The sequence below is a fragment of the Lucilia sericata genome, unplaced genomic scaffold (genome assembly GCF_015586225.1).
Source record: "Lucilia sericata isolate MDLA Ls3-8-SP2 unplaced genomic scaffold, ASM1558622v1 Contig000266F_arrow, whole genome shotgun sequence".
NCBI lineage: Eukaryota > Metazoa > Arthropoda > Insecta > Diptera > Calliphoridae > Lucilia > Lucilia sericata.
The window spans coordinates 237739-251297 of NW_023994291.1; the positions used below are offsets into that span (position 1 = coordinate 237739).

The window sequence follows — 13559 nt, forward strand, 5'->3', positions numbered from 1 at the left end:
ATGTAAAAATAATTTAATGCATTTCTTTTAAGATTAAATATAAATAATACAAGTGAGAGCTTATAAATAATAATATTACAGCTAAAAGGAGAGTAATAATAATGATAATCATAAAATATACATACATAAAAAATTTATTTAGTTTTAAATACAACTACATACATAGTTAATTTACCATTAAAAATGCTAAAAAGCTATACAATTTTACAAAATTTTACTTTTTACAATTATGTGTTTTGTATGTAATTAGTTTATATTAAAAATAAAATAAAAAACACGAAGAGAGAGAGAGATCTGAGGTTAATTAGAAAAATAGAGAAGAAAAATTAAAAAAGGAAAGAATAAATAATATTGTGCTTTTTTTATTAAAGAAAAAAATAAAATATAATTCTTTTAAAAACTACAGCCAAATTATTATAAAAGTTTTGAATTATGTTTTCTCCAGTTTATTTGTTTCGTTCTGTTATTAAATGAGCAAATTTCGAGGCAATTTATTTTCGTGTGTTTTGTATATTGTTAGTAACTTAATAATAAATACTTTTTTTGTAGAGAAAATAAATTAAACTAAATCAGTCATTACTGCCAATAAGGGATTCTTGTTGCTCTTCATCATTTATTCTAAAATAAAGAAATAAAATTTAATTAAAATATTTTTATACAACAAAACTATTAAAGTTATTTTTATAATTATTTATTTACCTGACAATATTTGGCTTTTTACAATTGCATAATTTTCTATAAATAACTTTAAATAAACGCATTAGAGGATCAGAATCATCATTACGCATAAGTAAAGCTAAAAGCATTAATGCCATAAAAGTGGGCACTGAACCTATATAAAATAGCGGTGAGTAGGGTTTCTTTTTGAGTAAAACATCAAATAGTATAGATAAAGGTATTTGCAGGGAAATGGCTATGGTGCCTATTAATGAGGAAGTTAAAAAGCAGCCCCTGTTGGAAATGATCAAATAAATAAGTTTTAATTTTATTTTTGTTTATTCTAAAAATACTCACCATAACCATAGAGCTTCGGATACTACGGTACCAATTAAACCATTTAAAAATAATATTGCAAATTGATTTTGATTGGGTAATTCAAATTTTTCTATTTTGGTAAAATTTAAAATGAAAAATATTGGCCACATTAAAAGTAAATTCCATAAACCTACAAAACCTTTAAAGAAACCCGTTAATAATGTAAAAGTAATAAGTTTTATTTTTCAAAAAAACTTACCAAAAAATAAGGGAATGTCAATTTTTTCCTCTGTATCACTTTTTCTTTTAACAAACACCAAATAGGCGGCATAGAAAAATGCACTAAACAAAGCCAATAAAGCGCCTCGGGAAAAGTTGGTATCCTGGATATCAGAGATTGTTATAGTGGCCTAAAACAAAAAAAAAAGTTTTCATAAAAAGATTCTATAGCAACAAATGATAAATTCTAATAATTTACTTACCACTCCCCCAATATTCATGGCCACCGCTATAACTTTTGTTATGGTAATAGATAGATAGATAGATAGATAGATAGATAGATAGATAGATAGATAGATAGATAGATAGATAGATAGATAGATAGATAGATAGATAGATAGATAGATAGATAGATAGAGATAGATAGAGATAGATAGATAGATAGATAGATAGATAGATAGATAGATAGATAGATAGATAGAAACACTACACTACTACACTGTCCATAGATAAGTCAACAGATTTATCCATACACTAATCATCAGACTAGTTGATACACTAGCCCATGTACTCGTCGTGACAACATTTAAACACCCCGAAATGTGATTCAGAACTTTTAAGTGATCATAAATTTTCACTATTTTCTGAATTAAACCCATATTTAATGTTCTAAATAAAGTTATTTTTGATATTGAATATTTTCTCAACAAAATGTATTATGATATTTTTATCTGCATGTATACGCATGCTAGCAGCGTGCCTGTTAAGATTCTATAGACTCATGTAGGGACATCTCATCAATCTAAACCATTATTTTGACAATAAGTTGAAGTGATCCAAATTTTTTAATATTTTCTTAACTAGACCAAAGTTTAAGGACTTGTCTTTAAAGTTGTTCATATAACAACCAATTTTATAGACAATTTTAGTGGTTAAAGATTTTACTGAAGATTCTAATAGGATACATTTTTAAGAAACTACAGTTTTTTATGGTTTTTATAGCCAATCTTTACTTTCCTAAAAGCATAGAAATGAAAAATTGTCCTTTAGAAAAAATAAACAAAATATTTCGTTTTCTAAGAATTTTTCTTTATTTTATTTAACATCAAATTCATGGTATGGTATTTTTTTTATTACTAATGATACTCATTATTTGTTTTTGCATAAAACTATAGAGTATAAATGTAAAAATAATTTAATGCATTTCTTTTAAGATTAAATATAAATAATACAAGTGAGAGCTTATAAATAATAATATTACAGCTAAAAGGAGAGTAATAATAATGATAATCATAAAATATACATACATAAAAAATTTATTTAGTTTTAAATACAACTACATACATAGTTAATTTACCATTAAAAATGCTAAAAAGCTATACAATTTTACAAAATTTTACTTTTTACAATTATGTGTTTTGTATGTAATTAGTTTATATTAAAAATAAAATAAAAACACGAAGAGAGAGAGAGATCTGAGGTTAATTAGAAAAATAGAGAAGAAAAATTAAAAAAGGAAAGAATAAATAATATTGTGCTTTTTTTTATTAAAAGAATAAAAATAAAATATAATTCTTTTAAAAACTACAGCCAAATTATTATAAAAGTTTTGAATTATGTTTTCTCCAGTTTATTTGTTTCGTTCTGTTATTAAATGAGCAAATTTCGAGGCAATTTATTTTCGTGTGTTTTGTATATTGTTAGTAACTTAATAATAATACTTTTTTTGTAGAGAAAATAAATTAAACTAAATCAGTCATTACTGCCAATAAGGGATTCTTGTTGCTCTTCATCATTATTCTAAAATAAAGAAATAAAATTTAATTAAAATATTTTTATACAACAAAACTATTAAAGTTATTTTTATAATTATTTATTTACCTGACAATATTTGGCTTTTTACAATTGCATAATTTTCTATAAATAACTTTAAATAAACGCATTAGAGGATCAGAATCATCATTACGCATAAGTAAAGCTAAAAGCATTAATGCCATAAAAGTGGGCACTGAACCTATATAAAATAGCGGTGAGTAGGGTTTCTTTTTGAGTAAAACATCAAATAGTATAGATAAAGGTATTTGCAGGGAAATGGCTATGGTGCCTATTAATGAGGAAGTTAAAAAGCAGCCCCTGTTGGAAATGATCAAATAAATAAGTTTTAATTTTATTTTTGTTTATTCTAAAAATACTCACCATAACCATAGAGCTTCGGATACTACGGTACCAATTAAACCATTTAAAAATAATATTGCAAATTGATTTTGATTGGGTAATTCAAATTTTTCTATTTTGGTAAAATTTAAAATGAAAAATATTGGCCACATTAAAAGTAAATTCCATAAACCTACAAAACCTTTAAAGAAACCCGTTAATAATGTAAAAGTAATAAGTTTTATTTTTCAAAAAAACTTACCAAAAAATAAGGGAATGTCAATTTTTTCCTCTGTATCACTTTTTCTTTTAACAAACACCAAATAGGCGGCATAGAAAAATGCACTAAACAAAGCCAATAAAGCGCCTCGGGAAAAGTTGGTATCCTGGATATCAGAGATTGTTATAGTGGCCTAAAACAAAAAAAAAAGTTTTCATAAAAGATTCTATAGCAACAAATGATAAATTCTAATAATTTACTTACCACTCCCCCAATATTCATGGCCACCGCTATAACTTTTGTTATGGTAAATTTATCACCCACTGCTGAGGGAAAAAAAGCTGCCAAAGCCAATGCTGATAGATAGATGATCGATATCGCTAGATGATCGCTCGATAGCTCGATCGCTAGCTAGCTAGCTCGATCTCCTCGCTAGTGCTCGCTCGCTCGCTGCTACGCTCGCTCGCTCGATCGCTCGCTCGCCGCTCGCCCCCCCCTCCCACTCCTCCCGTCCCTCGCTGTCCCCGATTTATCCATCCCTCCTCCTCAGACTAGTTGATCCTAGCCCATGTACTCGTCGTGACCAACTTTACACCCCGAAATGTGATTCAGAACTTTTAAGTGATCATTTTCACTATTTTCTGATTAAACCATATTTAATGTTCTAAATAAAGTTATTTTTGATATTGAATATTTTCTCAACAAAATGTATTATGATATTTTATCTGCATGTATACGCATGCTAGCAGCGTGCCTGTTAAGATTCTATAGACTCATGTAGGGACATCTCATCAATCTAAACCATTATTTTTGACAATAAGTTGAAGTGATCCAAATTTTTTAATATTTTCTTAACTAGACCAAAGTTTAAGGACTTGTCTTTAAAGTTGTTCATATAACAACCAATTTTATAGACAATTTTAGTGGTTAAAGATTTTACTGAAGATTCTAATAGGATACATTTTTAAGAAACTACAGTTTTTTATGGTTTTTATAGCCAATCTTTACTTTCCTAAAAGCATAGAAATGAAAAATTGTCCTTAGAAATATAAATCACAAAATATTCGTTTTCTAAGAATTTTTCTTTATTTTATTTAACATCAAATTCATGGTATGGTATTTTTTTTATTACTAATGATACTCATTATTTGTTTTGCATAAAACTATAGAGTATAAATGTAAAAATAATTTAATGCATTTCTTTTAAGATTAAATATAATAATACAAGTGAGAGCTTATAAATAATAATATTACAGCTAAAAGGAGAGTAATAATAATGATAATCATAAAATATACATACATAAAAAATTTATTTAGTTTTAAATACACTACATACATAGTTAATTTACCATTAAAAATGCTAAAAAGCTATACAATTTTACAAAATTTTACTTTTACAATTATGTGTTTTGTATGTAATTAGTTTATATTAAAAATAAAATAAAAACACGAAGAGAGAGAGAGATCTGAGGTTAATTAGAAAAATAGAGAAGAAAAATTAAAAAAGGAAAGAATAAATAATATTGTGCTTTTTTTTATTAAAAGAATAAAAATAAAATATAATTCTTTTAAAAACTACAGCCAAATTATTATAAAAGTTTTGAATTATGTTTTCTCCAGTTTATTTGTTTCGTTCTGTTATTAAATGAGCAAATTTCGAGGCAATTTATTTTCGTGTGTTTTGTATATTGTTAGTAACTTAATAATAAATACTTTTTTTGTAGAGAAAATAAATTAAACTAATCAGTCATTACTGCCAATAAGGGATTCTTGTTGCTCTTCATCATTTATTCTAAAATAAAGAAATAAAATTTAATTAAAATATTTTTATACAACAAAACTATTAAAGTTATTTTATAATTATTTATTTACCTGACAATATTTGGCTTTTTACAATTGCATAATTTTCTATAAATAACTTTAAATAAACGCATTAGAGGATCAGAATCATCATTACGCATAAGTAAAGCTAAAAGCATTAATGCCATAAAAGTGGGCACTGAACCTATATAAAATAGCGGTGAGTAGGGTTTCTTTTTGAGTAAAACATCAAATAGTATAGATAAAGGTATTTGCAGGGAAATGGCTATGGTGCCTATTAATGAGGAAGTTAAAAAGCAGCCCCTGTTGGAAATGATCAAATAAATAAGTTTTAATTTTATTTTTGTTTATTCTAAAAATACTCACCATAACCATAGAGCTTCGGATACTACGGTACCAATTAACCATTTAAAAATAATATTGCAAATTGATTTTGATTGGGTAATTCAAATTTTTCTATTTTGGTAAAATTTAAAATGAAAAATATTGGCCACATTAAAAGTAAATTCCATAAACCTACAAAACCTTTAAAGAAACCCGTTATAATGTAAAAGTAATAAGTTTTATTTTTCAAAAAAACTTACCAAAAAATAAGGGAATGTCAATTTTTTCCTCTGTATCACTTTTTCTTTTAACAAACACCAAATAGGCGGCATAGAAAAATGCACTAAACAAAGCCAATAAAGCGCCTCGGGAAAAGTTGGTATCCTGGATATCAGAGATTGTTATAGTGGCCTAAAACAAAAAAAAAAGTTTTCATAAAAGATTCTATAGCAACAAATGATAAATTCTAATAATTTACTTACCACTCCCCCAATATTCATGGCCACCGCTATAACTTTTGTTATGGTAAATTTATCACCCACTGCTGAGGGAAAAAAAGCTGCCAAAGCCAATGTAAACAGAGACGAGGAAGAACTCAATAGAGTTACAACTGCCGTTTCGGTCATTTCCAATGAAACTTGGAATAAATAATTGGCCAAAACCACTAAGGTAATAACAATTGAATAGGTTAATAAGAATCTTATAAAATAGGCTTTCAGTTCTTACCAAAACACAAAACATTAATGCTGTTTTGGCAGTTTTATTATGAGATGTTTGTCTGCGTATACGCATGCTAGCTGAATAGGAGAGACGTGCCATTAATGCCTCTGTAGCCTCATGAGCGGACATCTCACGTACTTCGGCCATTTTACTGAAACGCACAGAACGTATGCTGGAATCATCACTTTCAGTGCCAGAAATGGCACCACCACCTACGCTAGTACTAGCTGCCGAACGTATGGGTATAAATGTGGGATCACTCTGGAATAGAAAGAGAAGTTGATATGTAAATAAACTTAGAACGTAAAATTCTGTAAACAATTTCAAGATTTTTGAAACATTTTTCTATAGAAAGACAAAATTTTGGAAAATTTTTCTATAGAAAAGTGAAATTTTTTTATAGAAAATATAAATTTTCTGCTAATTTTCTATAGAAAAGAGAAATTTTCCGAAAATTTCCTATAAAAAAGATAATTTTTCTTCAAACTTCTATCGAATAGACAAATTTTTTATAGAAAATAGAAGTTTTCCGCAAATTTTCTATAGAAAATATAAATTTTCTGCAAAATTTCTATAGAAAATATAGATTTATTTAGAAAAGAAAAATTTTCTTTAGAAAAGACAAATTTTCCTAAAATTTTCTATAGAAAAGTGAAATTTTCCGAAAATTTGTTATAGAAAAGTGAAATTTTCTATAGAAAAGTGAAATTTCCCGAAAATTTGTTATAGAAAAGTGAAATTTTCTATAGAAAAGTGAAGATTTTCGAAAATTTTCTATAGAAAAGAGAACATTTCCGAAAATTTTCTATAGAAAAGAGAACATTTCCGAACATTTTCTATAGAAAAGAGAACATTTCCGAAAATTTTCTATAGAAAAGAGAACATTTCCGAAAATTTTCTATAGAAAAGAGAACATTTCCGAAAATTTTCTATAGAAAAGAGAACATTTCCGAAAATTTTCTATAGAAAATAGAAATTTTCAGACATTTTTCTATAGAAAGGAGAAATTTTCCGAAAATTTTCTATAGAAAAGAGAACATTTCCGAAAATTTTCTATAGAAAAGTGAAAAATTCCGAAAATTTTCTATAGAAAAGTGAAATTTTCCGAAAAATTTCTATAGAAAAGTGAATTTTTTTTCTATAGAAAAGTGGAATTTTCCGAAACTTTTCTATAGAAAAGTGAAATTTTCCGAAAATTTCTATAGAAAAGTGAAATTTTTCTATAGAAAAGTGTAAATTTTCCGTAATTTTTCTATAGAAAAAGTGAAATTTTCCGCAAAAATGTTCTATAAACAAAGTTTCCGATAGTTATTTACTTACCAAGGAGGGATGGTGGGAATAGTAGCTATCATCCTCCACATTTTGATCCATCATCTGTGAAAGAAACCAAAAACAATTTAAGTCAATTTCTAAATCCCTCAAAACTTCTTTTCTTAAGTCATACTTACAGCATAATTGCCATTTTGTCTTTCACACGTTTCCTTCCAGGGTGCTATTAGACCAATTATAACCAGATATATGGTAAACATAGAGGTTTTAAAATATGTACAGAAAAATGGTTTTTTAAAATTCTCATCCTCATAAAGAAACTATAAATAAATTTAAACAAATTTAAGTGAAATGCAAATATTTAATGACATCTTCCGACCAACCTTTGTTAGTTCGCTGGAAGTAACCCATATTACATCGACCAGTATGAGTATTGTAACACCCAATATTAACTTTTGGGTTCTAGTTAACATTATTTGTTTGATGTTATTTTGTTGTTTAAATTGTTTATACTTTTTGGCGTTTTGTTTCGTTTGTTTGTTTTGCAGTTGTCTTTTGTTTCAACTTAAACTGCTAAAATACTCTAATTTCTGGAGTAATTTGAAATTGTATTACGATATTATTATGACAATTTTTAAGTTATTGTTAAATTTTGTAGGCCACGTTTTGACTTCATTTTATGCTGTTGTTGTTTTTAGCTTGTGGATTAACAATAAATATTTATATATTTTTTTCTTTGTATTATTGTTTGCCAAATATTCTTTTATTTTCAAAATGACGTAGTTAGTTGTAAGACTCTTACAGCACCCTCTCGCTCTGTAGTTATCCAAGTTTTGTTATTCTATGCTTTTGTGCTTGATAGAAAAACACAATCTACAAAAGAAAAGTTTATTAAACATATTTAGCATCCCATTTAAGTAGACATAGTTTAAGAGTCCTATTAATAGTTGACTACAAGTGTTTAAACGATTACTTTATTGATTTTATTTATCTTTTAAATACAATTTGGTTAGTTGCCATATTACAAAAGGTTTATTGAGTTGATTGAGTTTTCTTTTTGTCGTACACATTTGATGATGCTATTAAACTTTTTCAAAATCAAAGCATTATTTCAACATATCTATTTTTTACTACGTATTTGTTCAAATACAATTCAAAAGTACAAGAGCTCTCAAGGAAATCTTTAAAAAAATGTTTATTACCTTTATATAGTGTGAAAACTGTTGTTTCCTTATTTTGCAGTTTTTGATCGGTATTCGTATAACTATTTCTCTGTTATCATAACAGTTATTTTAGAAATTCCCCAAAAAAAAGTTGTTTTATTATCTTCCTATAATGTTTATTAAATAAATATTCAATATTAAATAGACCATTTGTAGAAGTCTATAACTGATAATATTTGGAATATTGTCTCATGAAAATGAATAATAATAAAACGACAAAGCTTCATGTGTTCAGATGTTTGTATGTATGTCATATTTACTTTCATTTGGAAAGAGTTTACAATGACATCAGCTCTTAAAGGTATAAAATCATTTAAGATATTATTTTATTATAGAAAGAAATATAATTTTTGCAAAAATTTTCTATAGAAAATGGAACATTTCCGAAATTTTCTATAGAAAATGGAACATTTCCGAAATTTTCTATAGAAAATGGAACATTTCAGAAAATTTTCTATAGAAACATAGAACATTTCAGAAAATTTTCTATAGAAACATAGAACATTTCCGAAAATTTTCTATAGAAACATAGAACATTTCCGAAAATTTTCTATAGAAACATAGAACATTTCCGAAAATTTTCTATAGAAACATAGAACATTTCCGAAAATTTTCTATAGAAACATAGAACATTTCCGAAAATTTTCTATAGAAACATAGAACATTTCCGAAAATTTCTATAGAAACATAGAACATTTCCGAAAATTTTCTATAGAAACATAGAACATTTCCGAAAATTTTCTATAGAAAATGGAACATTTCCGAAAATTTTCTATAGAAAATAGAACATTTCCGAAAATTTTCTATAGAAAATAGAACATTTCCGAAAATTTTCTATAGAAAATAGAACATTTCCGAAAATTTTCTATAGAAAATAGAACATTTCCGAAAATTTTCTATAGAAAATAGAACATTTCCGAAAATTTTCTATAGAAAATAGAACATTTCCGAAAATTTTCTATAGAAAATAGAACATTTCCGAAAATTTTCTATAGAAAATAGAACATTTCCGAAAATTTTCTATAGAAAAGAGACAATTTCCGAAATGGCTAAAAGTTCGGGGTTTTACATAGTTCCGAGTGTGTAAATGTATATGAGGACAAACATTTCTTGTTGTTATAACAGAAAAACTTAATTATTTGCGTTAGTGTTGTTGTTGTAACAGGTTGACTGTAACTGGTGTTCTTCCATGGGGAAAAACTTGCGGTTGATACAGCTGTTGCTAAGTTAACAATCTTTGGCCGATTGAGAATCGGGTCGTTCCGGAGCGGAGATCATATTGTCGTGGGAACGGCTTCTTGGTCTTAACCATAGGTTTATGAGTCGCAAATCTAAATAATAGAAAAGTACCGTGAGGACTTTGATGACAGGCGAGACAACGGTTTAAAGAACTAGAAATGATTCGGTCGCGGTAACAGTTGAAGAAACAGCAGCAACCGGCTCTTAATTCTACTAATACTAATACCTGCTTATTGATGCTCACTTAGAATTAGTAAGCGAAGCTGCTATACGATATACACCGGATGTCCAGCCAAAGGCATAAAAAGTATAAGTTTATCGACATAGACTTAAAGTTATAGCAATGAATTCATTATTTTAGGTGTTTTAGTTTAAATTTAAATTCTATTATTAAACAAAACAATTTTATATAAAAATTTCATTATATTAAAAATATGTTATCTTAAAATTCTCCAAATGAAATAAGAAAACATTCTATTCCAGCTCTCACTTTAGCACATTAAAAACCTCCACAGCAAAGTAGAAACAATATTCAAACAATCAAAGGTTTAAATAACAAAATTAAATTATATTTGTTATCTATTGTAAAGGTGTACTACTGTATATTGATTAATTAGCGGCTTCTAAGAATAGCTCCTAGACTCCAAGTGTCACCAATTGTGTTAGTGTGACCTGTGTTGTGATATGTAGCTTAGAAATGCACTTGTCTGAAACAAGGCAAAGTAGGCGTGTAATTTGGTGAATTGCATAAAATGCAGTTAATTACTTTAAACTTGTTATTTAAGTTACAAATTGAAAGTAATATTGTTATTTACCTTTTTTAATATAGAATTTTAATTTTTCTTCTTTTCTCAATGAACAACCACCAGCTGTTTTTTTATTACTATTTTATTTAGTTTTTGTGAAAGTAAACAGAATTTTCTTTGGTGTACTAGACAATTTTGTTGTTAATACTTTATAGGTTTTTTGCTTTTGTTTAGTATATTTTTTAACTTTTTAATTAATTAATTCTGGTTTTCTTTGTATATTTTATATAAAATTTTCCATTTGACCGTAAATTTATAAACACACAATTATATCTTCTTCCGTAATTCGGTAGAATAAAATTACAACTGTCAAAATATTTTCTCTCTAGAAGTGACATTTAAACTCTTTCTTTTTGTTGTTGTCATGGTTTTTGTGTGCAGAGTTGCTTGCAAGGCGAATTCCCATAAGGTGGTTCGGCAAGAAACAGTAATGTCAAAATTTTCACCTCATTTTCCATTAAACCATGTCACAAAAACCTCTAGAAACTGTCAGATTTAGGTTTTTTCAAAAGCTGCCGGAAAACGTCAAATAGACTAGACTATGGACTAGACTATAGACTAGACCATGATACAACCATATTGTTTTATTATGGACTATACTATATATTACACTATAGTCTAGACTATAAACTAGATTATAGACTATACTACAGACTAGACTATAGACTAGACTATAGACTAGACTATAGACTAGACTATAGACTAGACTATAGACTAGACTATAGACTAGAATATAGACTAGACTATAGACTAGACTATAGACTAGACTAGACTATAGACTAGACTAGACTAGACTATAGACTAGACTAGACTAGACTAGACTATAGACTAGACTATAGACTAGACTATAGACTAGACTATAGACTAGACTATAGACTAGACTATAGACTAGACTATAGACTAGACTATAGACTAGACTATAGACTAGACTATAGACTAGACTATAGACTAGACTATAGACTAGACTATAGACTAGACTATAGACTAGACTATAGACTAGACTATAGACTAGACTATAGACTAGACTATAGACTAGACTATAGACTAGACTATAGACTAGACTATAGACTAGACTATAGACTAGACTATAGACTAGACTATAGACTAGACTATAGACTAGACTATAGACTAGACTATAGACTAGACTATAGACTAGACTATAGACTAGACTATAGACTAGACTATAGACTAGACTATAGACTAGACTATAGACTAGACTAGACTAGACTATAGACTAGACTATAGACTAGACTATAGACTAGACTATAGACTAGACTATAGACTAGACTATAGACTAGACTATAGACTAGACTAGACTATAGACTAGACTAGACTATAGACTAGACTATAGACTATAGACTAGACTAGAGACTAGACTATAGACTAGACTATAGACTAGACTATAGACTAGACTATAGACTAGACTATAGACTAGATAGACTAGACTATAGACTAGACTATAGACTAGACTATAGACTAGACTATAGACTATAGACTAGACTATAGACTAGACTATAGACTAGACTATAGACTAGACTATAGACTAGACTATAGACTAGACTATAGACTAGACTATAGACTAGACTATAGACTAGACTATAGACTAGACTATAGACTAGACTATAGACTAGACTATAGACTAGACTATAGACTAGACTATAGACTAGACTATAGACTAGAATATAGACTAGACTATAGACTAGACTATAGACTAGACTATAGACTAGACTATAGACTAGACTAGAGACTAGACTATAGACTAGACTATAGACTAGACTATAGACTATAGACTAGACTATAGACTAGACTATAGACTAGACTATAGACTAGACTAGAGACTATACTATAGACTAGACTATAGACTAGACTATAGACTAGACTATAGACTAGACTATAGACTAGACTATAGACTAGACTATAGACTAGACTATAGACTAGACTATAGACTAGACTATAGACTAGACTATAGACTAGACTATAGACTAGACTATAGACTAGACTATAGACTAGACTACTATAGACTAGACTATAGACTAGACTATAGCCTAGACTATAGACTAGACTATAGACTAGACTATAGACTAGACTATAGACTAGACTAAGACTATAGACTATAGACGAGACTAGACTAGACTATAGACTAGACTATAGACTAGACTATAGACTAGACTATAGACTAGACTATAGACTAGACTATAGACTAGACTATAGACTAGACTCAGCAAAACTTGCTCTGGCTACGAAATTCATGGTAAAGTTTTTCTAAGATTGAAAAAAAAATATACGTGTTTGTGTGTTTGAATGCAGCAAATGAGAGTTCCAGGCTAAGTTTTGTACTTATGTCACAATTTTTCTGGCAACACTGTTAGTGATCTTAGAACCTTAAGTAGTATTCATACTATATGAAATTTAATATTGAATGCATTATGAATTGTTGTTTTTATCTTGCTTAGCGTGAACATGAACCATTTTTTGTCTTACATAATTTCTAATGTTTAAACATTTGTTTGATAATATTGTGAATGACAATTTATGATTAATAGTGGTGCCAACTTAGCGTGTTTTTATTAGTATAAAACTGGTGCTAGA

The 13559-nt window shown here is 27.9% G+C and overlaps 2 protein-coding genes and 1 pseudogene across 2 annotated transcripts; all 3 read right to left on the minus strand.

The window, feature by feature from the left end:
* Nucleotides 1–367: 367 nt before the first annotated feature.
* On the minus strand, nucleotides 368–1498 carry LOC119602974 (solute carrier family 35 member F5-like). Its single transcript, XM_037954816.1, has 5 exons — nucleotides 1458–1498; nucleotides 1235–1385; nucleotides 1015–1174; nucleotides 700–951; nucleotides 368–618 (listed from the first exon to the last, which is right to left on the minus strand). Exons 1-5 carry the CDS (start codon nucleotides 1473–1475, stop codon nucleotides 570–572), a joined length of 630 nt encoding a protein of 209 aa, XP_037810744.1. The 5' UTR covers nucleotides 1476–1498; the 3' UTR covers nucleotides 368–569.
* A 1565-nt stretch (nucleotides 1499–3063) lies between these two features.
* LOC119602976 (solute carrier family 35 member F5-like) lies at nucleotides 3064–3918 on the minus strand. The gene is made up of 4 exons (XM_037954818.1): nucleotides 3833–3918; nucleotides 3611–3761; nucleotides 3391–3550; nucleotides 3064–3327 (listed from the first exon to the last, which is right to left on the minus strand). The coding sequence occupies exons 1-4, from the start codon at nucleotides 3848–3850 to the stop codon at nucleotides 3072–3074; spliced, it is 585 nt and encodes a 194-aa protein (XP_037810746.1). The 5' UTR covers nucleotides 3851–3918; the 3' UTR covers nucleotides 3064–3071.
* A 1102-nt stretch (nucleotides 3919–5020) lies between these two features.
* Nucleotides 5021–11275, minus strand: LOC119602983 (annotated as a pseudogene).
* Between the last annotated feature and the right edge of the window lie 2284 nt (nucleotides 11276–13559).